We start from the raw sequence: 19,219 nt of genomic DNA, 5'->3' as shown, positions 1-19,219 counted from the left end.
AAAACATTAAAATAATACTTTCTCACTTCAACAATATAATTATTATTAGCATTTAATTGCTAGAACTACAAAATGTGATAAAAATAAATTAAATAAAAATATTATTAAATTAATAATATATTATTATTATATTGAGAGTAAATGATAATCTAATGTGGGGATTGAATTTAAATGGAATAGGCAAATGCAAATTCATGTGATATTAGCAAAAATTTGAAGATGCATTTGGTCAATCCAATGAGAATGCTCTAACAAGTGCTCGTCCAAGGTGGTAATTACTTTCTAGAATGTCACTGGTATAGGTTTTCCTGGCTTCTATCAGGAAGAAAGGCCTCTTCTACTTGCAAGTTTCAATTTTCACTTGCCATGAGCTGTCTTGTTTATGTGGTTTGTGTTGTTCGGCAGGATATTGATATGTTGGGATGCATACGCTGGGAAGCAGTAATAGTTGATGAGTGTCAACACTCTGTAATTTCTTTACATATGGAACACATCAAGGTGCTACATGCTGATAGGAGACTTCTTGTTGTCAATGGTCAACTAAAGGTTTGTTTCATGGATTTTTTTTTTTTGTGGATAATTATATGCGTACATATCTATATATCTATATGTCCATGTATGTGGTTATTATTTTTCTGATGGCCTTGTTTGTGCAATGCTGCTGGATTTTGCAGGATACCAAAGAGGAATACCTTAAATTGCTGTCTTTGCTTGATTCCCAGAGTGATTTGAATAACAGTGCATTAATAACAAGTGCCAATGGCAATATCAGTAAATTGAAGGAGAGGTTGTCAAGTCATATTGCATATAAATCCAAGTTAGACTATTCTAGGTTTTTGGAGTATTGGGTACCTGCACAGTTATCCAATGTGCAGATTGAGCTGTATTGTGCTACCCTACTCTCGAACTCCATGGCACTTCGCTCATTTTCAAAGATTGGCTCTGTTGAGGCTATCCGAGATATTCTTACTTCTTCCCGGAAGGTTAGCTTGATTTAACATACTGCATTAATCACATGGATACATGAGATGTAGATGCTATTTCATTTAATTTTGTAGTCCCCCTTATTCTTGTTGTCTGACTTTGCGCAGTTTGAAGATCATATGAACAAATTGTATCAGTTTTTGTTATGCAATTACAAGTCAATTTTGGATGGGAATAGTTATAGATCTGTAGATAAGATCCATGAATTATGTAATCTAGAGTATTTACAAAGGTTTATAATTTGATTTCGATCATTCATAATTAATAATTTGACTTTTAAGACTTAGCTAAAAGATGTAATCTAGAGAATTAAAAAGGTTTATAATTTGATTTCCATCATTCATAATTAGTAATTTGACTTTTTAAATTTTCTTAGTAAGTTGTATATAATTTGAAACTCCAGAAGGTTGGGCAATGGTGACCTAATTATTTGTTTTGACATTACCTTATTTCTTTTCGATCTGAGTTTGAAGTTACCATCATTTACTTTTTTTACATCTGAGTTTTGATGTGAATGCGTTATACTTGTAAAAAAGGAAAAGATGTCTACATTTCAGTTAGCCTAGTCAGTAATACTTCTTTGCAATGTCATAACTCTTTTCATGTATGTTTGTTATTTTCTTTAATGGTGGTTGGATTGTATTCCTTGACAGTGCTGCGATCATCCTTATATTGTGGATCCACCCCTACAAATCTTGCTCACTAAGGGCCTTCAAGAAGTTGCATTTTTGGATGTTGGAATAAAAGCAAGTGGAAAGCTACAACTTCTTGACATGATGCTTATGGAGATGAGAAATCGAGGTTTAAGAGTACTTATTCTTTTTCAGGTACAAGGGTTGTTTAACCAATGCATATCCTTTGTTCAATCTTTTTTTCCCCCCCTTTTTTTTTCGTTTTGTAATTCCTTCCTGTCATATCTTTTTTGCATGAACTTTTGTGGTACTCTTTTGTTGATGCTTTCTTGACTATTGTTGTGTATCATTATATGTCCATTTTCTTTGATGGCAATTGTTGATATTATCTAGCAAAACATTTTTTTTGGATTGTTTATTGTGTAGTAAAACCTTGAAATATAGTAATTGATAAGCAATCAATTTCTCATTTAAATGAGATCTCTTAAAGTTTGTGTGTGCATTAGGAAGTTGGTAGATTTTTTTAACAGCCTTTTCACTTGCAAGCCAATATGGAGGACACATCCTCTATACCGCTAACATGGCAGGAGTTGACTTGCAAGAGAAGTTTAAAATTCTGAATTTTAAATTTTTCGACTTGACAGGTCAGTGTGCCCTCCACATTGTCTTGAAAATAGAATATTTCTTCTTCAAATGTATGATTCTTTAGGTTTAAGAGTCAGTAAATTTCAGTCATTTGCAGATTTTCTGCACATGTATTATATTATGCCAGGGCAGGGCTCCTATCATGGGCTATTCACTAGTTGATGCGGCATTAATGTGAGGCTGATATGGCAGTCAATGCGTGTGACACAAACATCAATTTTAATAGACCGTGTGACTTGCCCTTGATTTCAATAGGCCTTGTGTCTTGACTTGATGTAAGGAATGGTTTACATGTTATATGCATTGCACTGTCATCATCCAATTAATGCAATGTCAATTAAGGAAAGCAATGTCAATTAACGAGTACATCATGTCATAAAAGGGGACCACTTTACTGATAAAAAAGGGTACAATTTGATATTTTTTTGGAATGTCAATTGGACTCCTGTCCGAATTGGATTATGTTTTGAAGGTTTAATAAACTTTAAAAAGCTTTATTTTGGAAAACATTATTAAATCAAAACCACTAACAAACTGAAGCGACCAAAAGGTTATTTCTTATGTTTTAATATCAGTCATTGTAGTCAATAGCAGTAGCATGTTCTAGAAATTCCATTATGTTAGACTACAGCACTGAATATATACTGTGCATTGAGTTTGAGTCTGCATAATAACAAAGTGAAATTAAATCTTCAATTACCTCGTGACTCTAGTAAGTTACATAGAAATATTCATCTCCGGGTGTGTGTGTTTGCACACATGCTGGATGATGTGCATTTTATGTTTGCTGTTATAGTGTCTTATCACAATAAGTTTTTATTGACAGTCAATTAGTGGTTCCGGAAGGAATTCTCTTGGAGATATATTGGATGACTTCCTACGGCAAAGATTTGGTCTAGATTCATTTGAACGCCTTGAAATGGGTGTTCTTCCTTCTAAGAAGGGAGCTGCTTTGAGCAGGTTCAACAACAAGGAGTCTGGGAGATTTGTGTTTTTATTGGAATCCCGTGCTTGTTTTCCTAGCATCAAACTGTTATCGGTTGATTCTGTGATCATTTTTGATAGTGACTGGTCCCCCATGAATAATTTAAAAGCTCTGCAGAAGATATCACTTGATTCACAGTTTGAGCAGATAAAAGTATTCCGGCTGTATTCATCCTTTACTGTGGAGGAAAATGTTCTAATCCTTGCAAAGCAAAATAAGTTCATTGATAGCTTACAGAACATAAGCCGGAGTACTTGTCATATGCTGCTAATGTTGGGAGTATCCCATTTATTTGATAGTTTGGATAAGTTTCATGGTGCCAATACCCCAGCCTCTGATGCAAGTATTTTGTCTGAACAATCACTTTTGAAAGATGTAGTGCAGGAGTTTTTGTCCATACTCCTTGAGAATGATGAAGAAACTGCCACAAGTAACTCATCTATAATTTTGAAAGCTCAACAAGTTGGAGGAACCTATAGCACGAGTTCTCCATTGCCTGGTGAGCTTACAGTTCCACTGTTGGATGAATCTCTACCCCATATATTTTGGACGAAATTGTTGGAGGGAAAGCAACCTCAATGGAAATATCATTCTGTTTCAACTCAGAGGGGTCGTAAAAGGATTCAACCTGAGTTATCAAAGAGACCAGAAGTTGAGAGTGATGTTGTAAAGAAGCAGAAGGTGCTCAATAATAACATCGATCCGCCCTCTCTGAAATCTGGATTAGAGAAAAGAATAATTGCTGGGGACAAGGAAGGTAAGTGGGTGATTTCCGTTTTCTATTCTGCTTGATAGGGCTCTTTTGGTGCATGAAAGTTCTATTATTGTTTGGGAAGGATTGTACATCTCCTTAATCCTGAAATTTTAGATGTTCATGGCATCTGTTACTTCTGCAGGTTTGGATACTGCGAGTCAGTCGAATGATAATGTTCATGCACACCATGCTCCTACTGCCCCTTGGTTGCCTAATTTTATCTCAGAATTCTTGGGAGGTGTTAAGATTGAATTTGACAAGAAAAACAAGTTGGGTGATGCGCAGAGTAGTCTTCATCTTCTTCTGAAGCCACAGATAGAAAAACTTTGCCAAATTCTACAATTCTCTGTATGAAACTCATTCTCCTTATAAGGATTTTGTGTGAATTGAGCTGCCATTTTTTCATTTCCTTGACAATGGTTTTATACATTTTGTTCGCTCATGACGTCGATACATTTTTTCTTATGCAGGAGGATGTCAAAGACATGGTTGAAAAGTTTCTCGAATATGTTATGAATAATCATTCTGTCAACCGAGGACAAGCGACTATGTTGCAAGCTTTTCAGATATCTCTGGTTAGAATCTCTTTTTCCAATTCTCTTTTTGGGAAGTGAAAAATACTCTCTCTCTCTCTCCAACCCCATCGTCTGTTTGTAAAAGTATCTTTCAAATTTGCTGAGGAAAAGAAGCATCTGTCATAATCTGAATGAAATATAAATATTGGTCCTTTTATCAATGAATATTAGAACATTAGACGTATTGATCCAGAAAAATAAAATAATGTTAGATGTGTACTTTTTTTTTTTGGGTACCAACTATGAAATTATTGTTATTCATGGATTCTTATTTTTGTTCATCCTATTTTATTTATTTTGGTTGAAAGATCATTTGTTTTATACAGCTTGTGTTTGTATTCATTACCACTTCATCATACATGCTTTTTCCTCTGGTAGCCTTAAAAGAAACAACAATATTGCTTTTTTTGTGTGGAGGTATTTATGTTAATGCGTGTTGTTTTGAGGAATGGACTCAATCAAATCATTGGGTTGACCAACAATACTCAAAATGAATCATTGAAGTGGATCATGCCTAGCCTTTTTTTATGGACATAATAAATTTATATAATATAGTGTTCTAGTGTTTTAATGTTTACCACTGTTGATGTTTTATATCATCCCTCTGTGCCCTTTTGCCAAGTCTTTTATGCTTGTAGATTTTGTTTAACCTGCAATATCTCTTGCAACATCTGCAACAGCGCTGCAGTCCCCCTATGTACTTGACCTGCCGGAACAATTTCTTTCAATTCATGTATTTAGGTTGCCTAAAACTAATGTCCTGTGTCCAAATTCTGGATCTGAAAATTGTTCAGGGTGAAACTTTGAGTCTTCTTTGAGGCTAGGAGTAAGCCTAAAAGCGAGGCACATGTGTCTTAATCCCAATTTAAATTGGGATTGGATTTATTGGATCTGAAAAATAAAATTTATGCATTTTTAAGATTCATTCTAGGCATGCAAAATGACTGATAAAGAGATAAAGATGATCATTGGGTTGAAAATCAAAGTCCAAATATCATGTTTTGTTCTTGCCCAAATTTCATATTTTTTCTGGTCCAAATTCCCAATTGAGTTTTTCAAACATACGGGCCTACCTTGCAACTTTCTGCATGAGTTGGTCAAGTACATAAACAATCTTTGGGTTTTGCATATTGACCTTTTCGCTCCCTTTGCTTTTAGTTTTTTTAGTAAGAAAGCCTCCGTTAACATGGCATGCCACATGTCTACACATGGCCTATCATTTGGTTAAAGAGTTATAAAAAAGTATAAAATTAATTTAAAAAAAAAAAAAAACTGAAAAAATTAAAAAAAGAAAAAAACAATCTAATACAATTTTTTAAAAAGCCAAAAGAAAAATTGAGGAGGGCTTACAAGGGCTGCCATGTTAAGAAGGGATTTTCCTAGCCATCTTTGTGCCCATTGGTGTGGGGTCTGGAAAATGTCCTGGCCCCAGTGCAGCACCGAGGCCTGATTTAGTGCTTCCGAAAAGGAAAGTCAGACATTTTAGTTGGGATGGAGGGAGTACTATATTAAACTAATCACACTTTATATTCCAGTTGTCTCTCTCTCTCTCTCTCTCTCTCTCTCATTGATGTATAGGCGCTTCTTTGTTTTACTTGTGTGTAATGCATTCCCAAATCTGCACCTGAGCTGCTTGTTTCCAGTTTTCTGCTAACCAGTTTTGTGCGTCTTTCAGTTGAATAAAATTTTTATTCTGCCAAATTAAAGTATAGCAATATTTGAATATGATTATATATTTTACTATTGTACGGAGATTGTTTGTTCATGCAATTTCTCTCTCTCTCTCTCTCTCTCTCTCTCTCTCTCTCTCTCTCTCTCTCTCTCTCTCTCATGGTACTTTGGCATTTCTAACAACGTACTTTACCGGTGTCTTGTTCAAATTCAGTGTTGGACTGCAGCTTCCTTGCTGAAGCACAAAGTTGACCATAAAGAATCTCTTGCACTTGCAAAACAGCATCTAAATTTTCTCTGCAACAAAATAGAGGTGGACTATGTTTACTCATTGTTGCGGTGTCTGAAGAACATATTTTTATACCGTACAGGGAATTTACAAATTGCAGACTATCCCAATGTTTCCAACTTATCAAAAAAAGGTGTTACAAAGGACCACTCACCTACAAGGCTTCCACAGTCGACAAAATCTAACCTGCAAAAGGAGAAGGCAGAGGTTGAATCCTGGTCACAGCATCTAGAATGCTCTGATAAACATGTCCTTCCACAGCCTGGATTGGAGCTCGTATTGAAACTGGCACTAAAAGATGCTTTGAAAAGTATTAAAGAAGTTCAAAAGAAGTGTAACAAACAGTGGAACAAACTGATTCAGAAGCAACAGGAAGAAAAGGATGAGATTAAGAGAACTGCTGAGGAACAGAAGGCACAGCTTGAAAAAGAACGCAGAATGAAATATGCTATAATCTGTACCATGCACAATAAGGTTTCTATGAGAATAGATAAGCTTAAGATATTGGATAATGAATATGATAAAAGAATTGAGTTACTGGAACAACAGATGGAGAAACGCCTAAAGCATCTTGAGGAAATGCAGCTGGTTGCTAGGAGAAAGGTGCTTGAGAGGAAGGACCACTGGGTGGAAGAAGTGAAATCCTGGGCTCAAGTTGAACTGTTATATAAGATATCTTCAGATGAACCTGGAAATGGGGTGATAGTCCCAAGAGTTACAGCTCTTGATAGTCCCAAGAGCGTTTCAATTGCTTCTGGTCATCTTTCAGAAGAACATAGTTCTGACAGAACTGTACATGCCGTACCCGGTAATGGATTGGGATTATCCGGAACTCCAAAACCTGTTCCTAAAAAAGCCTTTACAGCTCTTGATAGTCCCAAGAACGCTTCAACTGCTTCTGTTCATCTTTCAGAACATAGTTGTGATAGAACTGTACATGCCTTACCAGTTAATGGATTGGGATTCTCTGAAACTCCAGAACCTGTTCCTAAGAAAGCTGTAGTATGTAGCAGTGCTGTTGAAACTCCAGCTCACCTGTGTGGGCCTGATAGTGTGAGTGATGAATTAAATATCATGGCTTCTGTGGGTGTGATGCTTACTGGGTCTGAGAACTGCAATGGAGCTAGCAGTTCAGGTGATGATCGAGTTAATTTTGACTCTGTTAATTCTAGTGGCAAAGAGCATAATCCTGATGAATTAAGTACCATGGCTTCTGTGGGTGTGGCACTTACTGGGTCTGAGAACCGCAATGGAGCTGGCAGTTCAGGTGATGATCCAGTTAATTTTGACTCTCTTAATTCTTGTGGCAAAGAGCATAATCCTGATGAAGTCGTCTGTAGCAATCCAGACACAGAAGTCCTAAGGGAAGTGCCTGAAACTGTCAGTTCCAGTGATGGCACTGAGAAGTTGCCTACAAGTCCTTCGTCTGGAGAACAACTTGCTGAAGGATCCTGTGTCCCAGATGAAGGGATCACCATAAGGGTGTCAGAGACTGTCAGTTCCAATGATGATCTTGAGAATCTTTTCTCAGTCAGTGCACCTCCATCTGATGAACAAATTCCTGATGGAGCCAAATCAAGCATGCCTGATAGAGAAACTCAACTGGGAGAGTGTGAAACAGCTCCTCATGAAGGAGTAGAGGTTGATAAAACCAACAATCAGAATGATGGAGCATCTTATGTTGCCTCAGGTAATAAACTAGGTTCCATTTTAGATAGGTTTTCGGTCTTAATCAAAATAGGTCAGGGTCCTACAGTTGACCACCAGGATGTATTAAGTGTTGCTATCAAGGAGAGTGCTCGTTCTCAGGAGCTTTCTCTGGTAAATTCTCCTTCAGTGCAGCCCACGACAAACATGGTTCAAGGTGACCCTGTGCCATTCTCTCAGGTATCTTTATTCTGCTTCAGTAGTATCCACTGAAATGATTAAGAAGAGAGGCTTGTTTTATTTTCCTTAATGAACCAATCAATATACGTGCACAGGCAGTCCAAGATGAATGTACTCCACCATCCACATCTGCCCATACGCCCATTAGAGACACACTGGCTAATGAGATGCAGAATACTTCACAAGAAGTTGAACCTTCAGGATCCCATCGGGTTGATGCTGGGCCCTCTAATCAATTGAATCATGAAGCACCTGCAATTGAGCCTGTACAGCAGATACAACTGTTATCATCTGCAGATTCATATTCTGGAAACAATACTTGTGATTTACTTTCAGATGGTGGAGTTGAACATCAGCTAAACTTTGAAGGCCATACATCCAACCAACTTACTCAGACTCCTCAATTAGGTGAAAACCTTATCGAGTTTCCAGATCAAGCTGTTATGCAACCATCAACTTCTTTAGCATTGTTGTTGCCCATTGAGGCACCTGTCAGTGGCTTGGGGACACATTTTTCAGATACAAGGACTATGCCGATCGCAACAGATATTAGTAATCCTCCTATACAAACTGCACCCCCAATGGCATCCCGCATGCCTATGCATTTCTATCCAGACCCGCTTCAAACTGAGTTGGAAAGAATACGTAAAGAAACCGACCAATTTATCAAAATTCATGAAGATACAGTTAGTTTTCCAATTTTCTTAGCTGCTTGATTTAGTTTTTGTTTTTAGAAAGACAAGTAAGCTGCTTGATTTGGTTGTTATTTACTTTATTATTATCTAAAGGCTCAAAAGTTCTTTTTTCAACTTTTGAGCAGAAGTTGCAGCTCAAGTCTGATTGCGAGAAGGAGATTGAGGAAGTTGTTGCTCAAATTCATAGAAAGTACGAGACTAAAATTCGGGATATGGAAGCTGAATTTCTTGTTAAAAAGAAGGAAATGGATGCAAATCATACTGGAGTCCAGAATAGTAAATTTTTGGCTGAGGCTTTCAGGTTTAAATGCATGGATCTCAGAGTACCCGGTCCATCAGGAATACCTGGTCCATCAGGAATGCAGCAAGGTATCTTATAGCTCACTCCTTTTGAATGGTTAATTTTCCATTCCTTAGTTGGCTACTCAAATTATTTGTTAGATCAGTACTTTGTTCAGTTAGGCTCTGTGCTTGGCCCAGAACAAAGCCAGACACAGTGAACTATTTTAAATAATGAAAACAGAAATCTATGAGGATTGAAGGCATGAAGAAGAGGCATGTTCTATAAATTTAATCCTTTTAAAAAATGATTCAAAGAAATTGAACTTTGGATGGTATGAACTTACAAAATTATCTAGGAAAATGCATCTATTTTTATCAAGAATTAGATATGGATGCATGCTCTTAGATCCAAGTGACACTTGTTTCACATGGATTTGTGTCATGATGGATTCAGTTCTAGCAGTACGAAGCTGATCTGTTTGTTCGCAGTACTGGCCAAGGTTAGTTATTGGTATAGGTAATTATCCACTAATTAACAGTGTAGAAAAATAAAAGATGCTGGAATCCATATAAACTGATTATCTTATGAAACCAAATAAAACGTGTACTGTGTTGTCCATTGAGCAGCATGTGTTGCTCGCTCTAACTGCAAATGGAATTAAATTCCATGAGATTTTACTCAATATAAATGTAGTTTGAAGATTTTACCAAAAATGCTATCAAGATTGATGGGACCTCGACTATTTTCAAGTATAATGAAAAAGCTTTCATAATTATCATATCAATATGTGTCTGTCAAAGATTAAGGGCCGTATATATGACAGAAAATAAGGTAAGACATAAACTTAATGCTTCTTTCTGCACAGAAGTGACTGACGTTTTTGGATACTTACATGTGGTATGTTTTAAAAACAAGATATACACCAGTTGGTTCTATAGATAATCTTAAGACTTTTTTTTTTTTTTTTAAATGGATTAGGTCCAATTACTCTTGAGGTTTGCGCAACCTAGCAAGTTTATCACCATATTTAGGAGTGTAACATTTTTATATATATTTAGTGCTGCACATAGTAGATCTGGGGTATTATGAGTGTAATATCGTTCTACATTCAAAAAGTTCACTGTATATATGGAATGTGTTTTGGAAGAGAAAAACAAAATAAAGTTAGCACAAAAATGAAGAAGAAAGGGTTGAGAGAGAAAGGGCAGATAACATTCGTTATGTTGCTGCTTCCTTGAGAAGGCAAATAAAAGGTTATGGAATATCTTGTGGCTCATCATAAAAACATTTTGACAGGGGGTTATCTTTACTAATACTAGAGCTGTTTCTTATATATATATGTATGTATGTATGTATGTATGTATGTATGCATCTCAAATTTGCCTGTGATGTTTCTATCCTATCTGGAAACAAGCTTTGTGAATATCTATTATTTAAGTAGACAATATTGATGTATTTCATGCATATTGAATTTTTCATTTATTCTAGTTTTTGCTTTTCTCATGTTCCTTTCAGATGTGCATTCAAGTTTAATGCAGCACCTGGTTCAGCCATGGATGCAGCAAAATGTGCAAGGATCTCTTATTTCTGTTCCGTCCTCAGCCAGCGTTTCTGCACCTAGCCTTCAGACTACCGGTGCACCTGCATCCAACCTTCAGAGAGCACCACATTTGGGTGGCCCGCATATTACATACCCACCTGTCCAGGCTTTTCACCATCCATCTGCATCTCTCTCTAGTATTCCTCCAATTGCCATCAGCTCCATTTTCCCTCCTCCCTCAGGAAATCTTCGGGTTGGCAGTGAAATACGTGCTCCAGCCCCACACCTGCTTAGGTCTACAGCCATGGCTGCAACGAGTCCGCCTTCTCTTCCACGTGGACAGCCTAGTCCCCAGCCACCTAGTAACACTGCTACAACCTTGCCCTCACTTCCCCATCATCCACCCATGGCAGAAGCGCCTGCATGCCTATATGGTCCTCACAATAGGCCCCAGTTGCATGAAACTGTAGCCAGGTCGTCTTCATCTCTTCCTACATCTGGACCTCACTTAGATCTTCTCATGGACATTGTCAGTCGACCTTGTGCAAATCTGCCAAATTTGCTCCAACAACCAGATTTGCGCACGTACTCCAACTCCCTGAATCAATCTGCTCCAACAACTAGTACGGTGGTTAATGCTGTACGTACAGGTGGGGCCCCTGACCTTGTTTGTTTATCAGATGATGACTAGCCGGGTATATAATATTTTGTGACAAACTAACTCCCCGCCATCAAAATACGTATTGAAGCATTTTGCATTTGAGAAACTGACTTTTTACCTGAAGAGAGAGCTTGTGGGGATGGCCTAGTGAGAAAGGCAGAAATGGGGGGTAACACTAATTCTCGAAATTTTGTGTTGTAGAATGTAAGATACATGGTCTTACATTGTTGAAATGCTCTGTAAATGGGTGGTATAGAGAGAATGTTTGAGATATTAATTTATTCGAAAACACAATGTGCAAACCGTGTATAATATTCTTCATCTGGTATGGCGAGTAGGAGGAGCTTCTAGGTGTGGATTTCTCTATGTTACATCTTGCAAGATTGGCTGCTTAATGAATATGTTATAGTGCAAAGACAAATCCTACTCCCAAAAAATAAGTCACATCCACTTACACTTGATTGAAGTACGTTTTAATTTAGGAAAAAGGAAAATACTAGTATTATGTCAATTAAATTTGTCCCTTCTTTTCGACTGTTTATGTACTTAATTTTTTTTCTTTTTAACTTAATCATTAAAAAATTAAATTTTAGTGTATTGGTATTTTTTTTTTATTTTTTAAAATATTTAAATATGTTAAATAAATATGAAAAAGAAAAATATAATAAGGGAAATTTGTGCTAGCGGTTACGCCCGGTGTCAAAGCATGCTAGCACTACTATAGGAAAAAACTATTTGCTACCGACAAAACTAAGTGATTGTGTTTTATTTTAAAAAAAAAAAATTAATAATTAAAGAAGTAACTATTAATGAATTAATATTTTTTATTTTATAAAAATTTATAAAAAATGGTTAAAATAAAAAAATTTGAAAAAATGTATATTTGTATTTATCGGCTTTAGTTGACTATTAATAAAGTGTTACGTGATGTGATAGATTTTTTAATTTTTGTTAAGGATTATTAAGAGTGTCACCAATTTGGTTTTGGATAAAATTTAAGATTGAATCAATATGTATTAGTTTTATACTTTTTAAAATTAATTACGCACCGATTATTTTTCTAAACTGATATTCCGGTTTCTGGTCCGATTTTTCGATTTTAATGTATTATATTATATATTATAATGTACTATATATGTATTATAATATATATAATATAGTATATAATATTATAGTGATGATATATTGTAATATATTATAACTATTAATATGCACTATATAATATTAGTATAACTATTTATACAATAAATAAAATGATATAAGATTTTAAATTTTAATATTATATTAATTAGTAATTTATTATATGATACAAAACTATTTTATATATAACTATCATATATAATATTACAATAAAAAAATTAAAAAATACATATAAACCGGTCTGGTTCGGTTCGATCCGATTTTAGAAAAAAATAATCAGAATCAAACCGATTTTGACCAGTTTTAAGAAAAATAAAATCGATATCGAACTTAACCAAATTTGAGATCAGATTAATCTTACCGATTTGATGCAATCCGGTCTAATTTAATTTTTTTTTATACTATTGTGCGACTTATTTTGTGTAAAGAGTATAGCTTTCTCAAATGTAAAAATACTTTAGTGGCCCAAGCCCAACACTTTGATATTTTTGCCCAATAAGTCTTCGGAGCATCCACTGTTTGGGAGAAACCATCGCACTCATGACGTGTGGACCGGGTTCACTAAACACTGAACCGGTTTCTATCAATTGCGTACGTCTCACAAAACCAACGCCACTGTCTCCGACTCCACTGTCTCATCCCCCACTCATCTCCCATTCTCTACCGCTACTCGGTCCAGTCCCTCATTTCTTCTTCTTTGTCTTCTTCGAGAGCTCCTCCTTCCACCACTCCCTTGGCTTCCGATTCTTCTCTTTCCTTCTCGATATCCTTTCCTCATCTGAGGCCCACCACCCCAATCTCTTTCTCTGCTTCTGCTCAATCTTTGAACCCAACCCATCGTTCTCCATTGAGCTCGAGGACTCAATCCATTCACTTTTGGTGGGCCTCTCCTTCTTAATCTCACTACCAATCCACTCCATCACGTAGTTCTTCACTCTACCAGACTCAGAGCCACCTCCATTGTCCTGCTTCCACCACTATCCCTCTTTGAACCCCCTTTCTTTCTACTGTGACCGGCAAAATCTTTGTCATTGTCGACGCTGATTTTATCGAAGCACCCCTAAGATGCACTCGCTTCATCGATCCCAGCTTCCGGGGACACCGCCGCATACTCCGGCTGTAACAGCCCGCTAGAAATTCAATTAAGGAATTTCTATTGACTTTAGGAACCTCGTGAAAACTCTGTAAGTTTACACGAATCGACTAATCGCATAAATTTTAGCCTGTCAACATAGTTAGTGTTATCACTCACTATGGTACCAGAAATGCGATTTTAATTATTTGAGATAGTTAAAAGTGTCAGAATACATTATAGTCTACACCACTAGGCTTAATTGAATATTTAGAATTTTTCAGTACTAAGTTTATTACGTTTATTTTTGGAGTGAATAGTAACCTCGGTAAATGTACTGAGCGTAGTGTTTTCAAAATCATAGTGTGAAATGTCCAAATTAGGATAGCGATATTTTATTTAGACACTTGGCAAGATCTTAACCACACATAATGAATAGTATTAGATACTTGGCACAAAGAGAAACCATTAGATGAAATTGTGAAGGAAATCAAGGTGTGAGATTATGACACCTAAGCAAAATACACATTTGGAAAATATCTTAAGAATAGAGATTTAAAATACACATAGAAAGATTTTAGCCACCTTACTCTTCCAAGTCTACTCCACATTTGGAAAATATATTGAGCTGATTTTTATAGATATTATTGGATAGAATATTTTGAGATAATATTTTATAGATATTTTGGGTAGGAGAAAACCACACTCAACTCTCAACTCCAGCCTTATCATCTCCCTTATCTCTTCCATAAGCATCTCCAGCCATCACCCACGAACTTATCTTCATTTACACGTTTCTTTAAAAGAATATCAAACATTCTCTCTCGGACAGCTTTTAGGAGTTCTTTTGCATGCCTATTTCGAAGCTGTTGTAAGTGTTTTATCATAAAGTCTCCTTCATATAAGTTGTTCCTTTTTGAGTCTAGTTTACATGGATATATTATTTGCCCCATTTGAAGATCATTTGGTCAATCAAATATTGTGTAAACTATAGAAAGGTCATTCTGGGAGATAAACTGGAGAATATGTTATAGTTTGGAGTTTTTGACCAAGCTAATGGATAGATATTGGTCCGAAATTTTTATGGAGTATTGTTAACATGTATATATGACTATTGGTTGAGGATTTTTGCATGATTGAAGGTTTTGATGAAATATTTGCTTAGATTTAGAAACTTAGAAACTGGAAGAAGAAAAACAGTTTCTATTTTGAGAAAGTTTAACTCTTTGGTGGTCTAAACCTATTCTAATGACTTTGATAATTTTATTGGAGGATCCTAAGCATCTTATATACATGTTATATTATTATTTTGAAGATATTTGATGTTAGTTTCAAAGATATGAAATTTTATGTAAAGAGATATTCAGATAAGCCAAAGTGTGGATGTTCTTGGCTAAATTTATGTTTTGGTTAATTTTTAACCATGTGATCTTGAATTAGAAGCTTATATATGTTTTAGGACATCTTTTTAAACCATGTGATGGTTTGGTTTGAAGATCACATATTTATAAGTCATAGATCAAAAGGTTGATCAAAACAAGTTGGAAACAAAAATCAATAGAAATAGCATATGAGAATTTCGGCCCTATGGAGTTTTAATAGTTGTGATTAGTTTTAAATTTTTATAAATTGATATTTGAGTTGAGGATAAAATTTACATGAGGCATGTAAATTTTGGTGACTTTTGGAGTTAGTATGCAAAATCCTTAAGTTATGGGTAAAACGGTCATTTTCCTACATATAGAAAGTAAAATGGAAATTTTACTCTTTAAGTTAGTATTTTTCCATATTTCAAATTATTAGTGATTTAGTACTAACTTTTAGAATCACTAATTACAGTTCCTCGTGATCGCGCTTGAGGTTTTATAAGAAATGCGGAAATCGAGGTAAGTTAGCTTTTAACTTACTAGCAGTCTACTGTGTATGTATGCTAAGTAAAAGAACTACAGTGTATGTATGTATGTTATCATATGTGTCATGCCATGTCAAGTTATCATGTAATTGTCTATTATACAGAATTTATTCTGTCATCAATTTTTATCTGTTACATAATATATTCTGTTATGTATTACTGTACATTACAAGTACGTCATGCTAAGTATGTCATCTATTACATGTACGTCAAGTCATGTAATATTCACTGTTGCAAGTATGTCATGTTAAATATGTTGTCTATTATATGTTATGCCATGTTACGAAATGTTTCTATCTCAAGTTGGTCATGTATTCTAAGTTATGTTCAAGTCACGTTATATTACGTCAGGACTTCAGTCCTTTCGTATTCCAGTTACATTTCATCTTGAGTACATTATGATGTGTAGAATACATGGGGCCACAACAACTGTGGAGTATGTATTTAACTACAAATGTGATGCGTAAAATACATGGGGCCACAACAACTGTGGAATATGTATTTTTCATGTTAAGTCAAGTTTGTGTAGAATACATGGGGCCACAACAACTGTGGAGTATGTATTTACACATAGAATACATGGGGCCACAACAACTGTGGAGTATGTATTTTTAATGTTAAGTCAAGTTTGTGTAGAATACATGGGGCCACAACAACTGTGGAGTATGTATTTACACATAGAATACATGGGGCCACAACAACTGTGGAGTATGTATTTTTAATGTTAAGTCAAGTTTATGTAGAATACATGGGGCCACAACAACTGTGGAGTATGTATTTAACTGCATTGTGATGTGTAGAATGCATGGGGCCACAACAACTGTGGAGTATGTATTTACACATAGAATACATGGGGCCACAACAACTGTGGAGTATGTATTTTTCATGTTAAGTCAAGTTTGTATAGAATACATGGGGCCACAACAACTGTGGAGTATGTATTTTTCATGTTAAGTCAAGTTTGTGTAGAATACATGGGGCCACAACAACTGTGGAGTATGTATTTTCATGTTAATTCAAGTTTCAGAGCAAGTTCATGCTAAGTCAAGTTGCAAGTCAAGTTCAGTTCATGTTTCAATTTAAGTTATGTCAATTATGCTATGTTGTACTCCAAGTTATGCTTTAATTTCTTATGAATTTGATTATGCATTTATGCTTTTACTGACATCCATGCATCATTAGCTTGTGTGGAAGTTTTTTGTTAACTTACTGAGATTTGTAATCAAATCTCACTTTGGTAGTCCCAACTACCATTCCTCCCGAATGGTAGATCTTGTTACAGGACCTGAAGGAGAATCAGGAGCTGATCAACTAGACACAGTTGACTAAGTGACGGTGCGACATAAATGTTGATATAGTAATTAACGTAAATTATTACTTGTACGATTGAGTTGCATCTCTACTTTTTTTTGGATCATAACCATTTTGGACTAGTGTTGTGATCTTAGTTGTTCAATGGATTTTTATGTATGAAGTATATTTTAAGCATTTGGGATATTTTCAATTTGGTGCATAGTATTGCTAAAGACAAAAAATTTATCCGCTGCGAATATTGCATATTGTTAGATGCATGTTAGGAATATTGCATCTTATATGTCATGAACGGGGGCAGGTAACCTTGTGTTGCATGTCTCGACGCTTCAAATGTCCGTCCGATCCCAAACGGAATTTGGGGGCGTCACACCGGCGATGCCTCTGAATCCAATATTCCAACCACCAAACTCTCCGCGGACCGATTGACAACCATCCCACTGGCTTCATCGAACCCAGTCGTCACGCTCTTTGTCTCCTCCAAAATCGACCTGTTATCCTCTACAGCCTCAACCACTCCACCTTCCCTCTTATCTACAAGATCCTCAGTCTTCAACCTCGCTAAACCGAAGTCCCCAATCTTAGCCTTGAAATTAGCATCCAGCAGAATATTATTGGGCTTAATATTGTCGTGGATTACCAGCGGGTGACAGGAATGGTGGAGGTAAGACAGACTGGTGGCAATATCAAGAACAATGTCGAATCTTTTCTTCCAACCCATGAGCTCCGAGCACTTGTTGTCGAGCAGTGCGTCCTGTAAGCTACGATTGGACATGTACTCGTAGACGAGGATGAGCTTGTGGCGACAAGTGTCAGAGGAGAAGCCGAGGAGAGAGAGGATGTAAGGGGAGTGGAGAGCGGAGGCGATGGATAACTCGTTGTGGAACTCGCGCTCGCCTTGGAGGGAGCCAGGGGAGTCCAAGAGCTTTAGTGCCAAATACTGGCCCGAAGGTAGAGTGGCCTTGTAGACGGAACCAAAACCACCATGGTCGAGGAGGGTGGAGGAAAATGAGGAGGTGGAGTGGCAGAGGAGGGAAGAGGAGAAGCGGCGCTGGTGGTTGTCGGATGGAGTGGTGCGGTTGAGGGTGAGCTTGCGATATAGGAGAAGGAGAAGGAAGACGGCGAAGAGGAGGATGAGAACGAGAGATAGGGTGATGGGGAGGAATATAGGGAGGAGCACAGGATGGTGTCTGTGGTGATCTTGAGGTGGTGGAAATGGACGGGACGGCATGCTTTTTGTAAGAAAAAATCTTATCTAAGTGCGAGAGCAAGGGCAACAACGAAACCTTCCTCCACTAGAGCAGTGTCACTGGATGCACACAAGCTCTTCTCTGTTCAACAAGCTTGCATGGAGCAAAGGCATTGGGCAGACGGAGGACCGTTGTTCGGTGGCGCTGACGAGAGAGTCGGTGTCGAGTGGTGGAGCTGGGTACGTCGAACTTGGCGTGGGTTGCTGTCGAGGGAGGAGGCCAGCAATTTTGCAGAGTGATTTCGAATGCCAAGAAACAGACTTTCAAAACCCATCAAAACGCACGTTTTCGATTTTTTTTTTATCAATTTACTATAATAGATGCCACGTAGTGAGTACACTACTACAGTGAATGCTCCGTAGAATTACTCATTTTTGCCAACACCATTGTACTTTTGAGTTTGCTACTTGAGTCAGACCTATGGGCAAGGAATTTTCACGTACAAAAAGGAATGATGATTACCATATGTTTTTTTGACCCAAAAGTGGGATTTTATGGGATAAAGACAACGAAAAAGCACCGACGTTGGTTACCGAGAATGGCTCCTGACTGAGACAGCTGGCTTATTTTTAATAAATAAAATTAAAAACAAATGAGATAAAATTAGACCAAAGATGAAAATGACTCTAATAAAAAAAAATATTATATATCATATTATCATTTCACTTGTATCTTATTATATATAATATTATATATTTATCATTATTTCATAATAAAAATATATATAATAAATGATCATTAAATGATAATAAATATGTAACGTCTTACTCAGTAAAATGCAAGTAAGATAATAGTATGTTATATAAAATTTTTTAAAAAATAAATGATATTATCATCTATATATATATATATATATATATATATATATATAGGAAAATTCTATACATCATAATATCATTTCACTTACATCTCACTAAATAAGATGTTGCATAT

At 36.3% G+C, this 19,219-nt stretch overlaps 1 protein-coding gene and 1 pseudogene across 2 annotated transcripts in view; one reads left to right on the top strand and one right to left on the bottom strand.

The window, feature by feature from the left end:
* Nucleotides 1-11,967, top strand: part of LOC122294255 (helicase protein MOM1) — a 30,801-nt gene extending 18,834 nt beyond the window's left edge. For both annotated transcript variants that reach the window (XM_043102845.1, XM_043102846.1), the window contains 10 exons: nucleotides 406-546; nucleotides 675-983; nucleotides 1,638-1,811; nucleotides 3,088-4,003; nucleotides 4,143-4,348; nucleotides 4,471-4,575; nucleotides 6,461-8,422; nucleotides 8,518-9,108; nucleotides 9,243-9,486; nucleotides 10,916-11,967. In XM_043102845.1, the coding sequence (XP_042958779.1) occupies nucleotides 406-546; nucleotides 675-983; nucleotides 1,638-1,811; nucleotides 3,088-4,003; nucleotides 4,143-4,348; nucleotides 4,471-4,575; nucleotides 6,461-8,422; nucleotides 8,518-9,108; nucleotides 9,243-9,486; nucleotides 10,916-11,631 (5,364 nt within the window). In that variant the 3' untranslated portion in view covers nucleotides 11,632-11,967. The remainder of the gene's footprint in view (nucleotides 1-405; nucleotides 547-674; nucleotides 984-1,637; nucleotides 1,812-3,087; nucleotides 4,004-4,142; nucleotides 4,349-4,470; nucleotides 4,576-6,460; nucleotides 8,423-8,517; nucleotides 9,109-9,242; nucleotides 9,487-10,915) is intronic.
* Nucleotides 11,968-13,110: 1,143 nt separating this feature from the next.
* LOC122294760 lies at nucleotides 13,111-18,417 on the bottom strand (annotated as a pseudogene).
* Between the last annotated feature and the right edge of the window lie 802 nt (nucleotides 18,418-19,219).

The sequence above is a fragment of the Carya illinoinensis genome, chromosome 14 (assembly GCF_018687715.1).
Source record: "Carya illinoinensis cultivar Pawnee chromosome 14, C.illinoinensisPawnee_v1, whole genome shotgun sequence".
NCBI classification, from domain to species: domain Eukaryota; kingdom Viridiplantae; phylum Streptophyta; class Magnoliopsida; order Fagales; family Juglandaceae; genus Carya; species Carya illinoinensis.
Note: the sequence above shows the minus strand (reverse complement) of the source record. Positions and strands in the feature narration are given on the sequence as shown.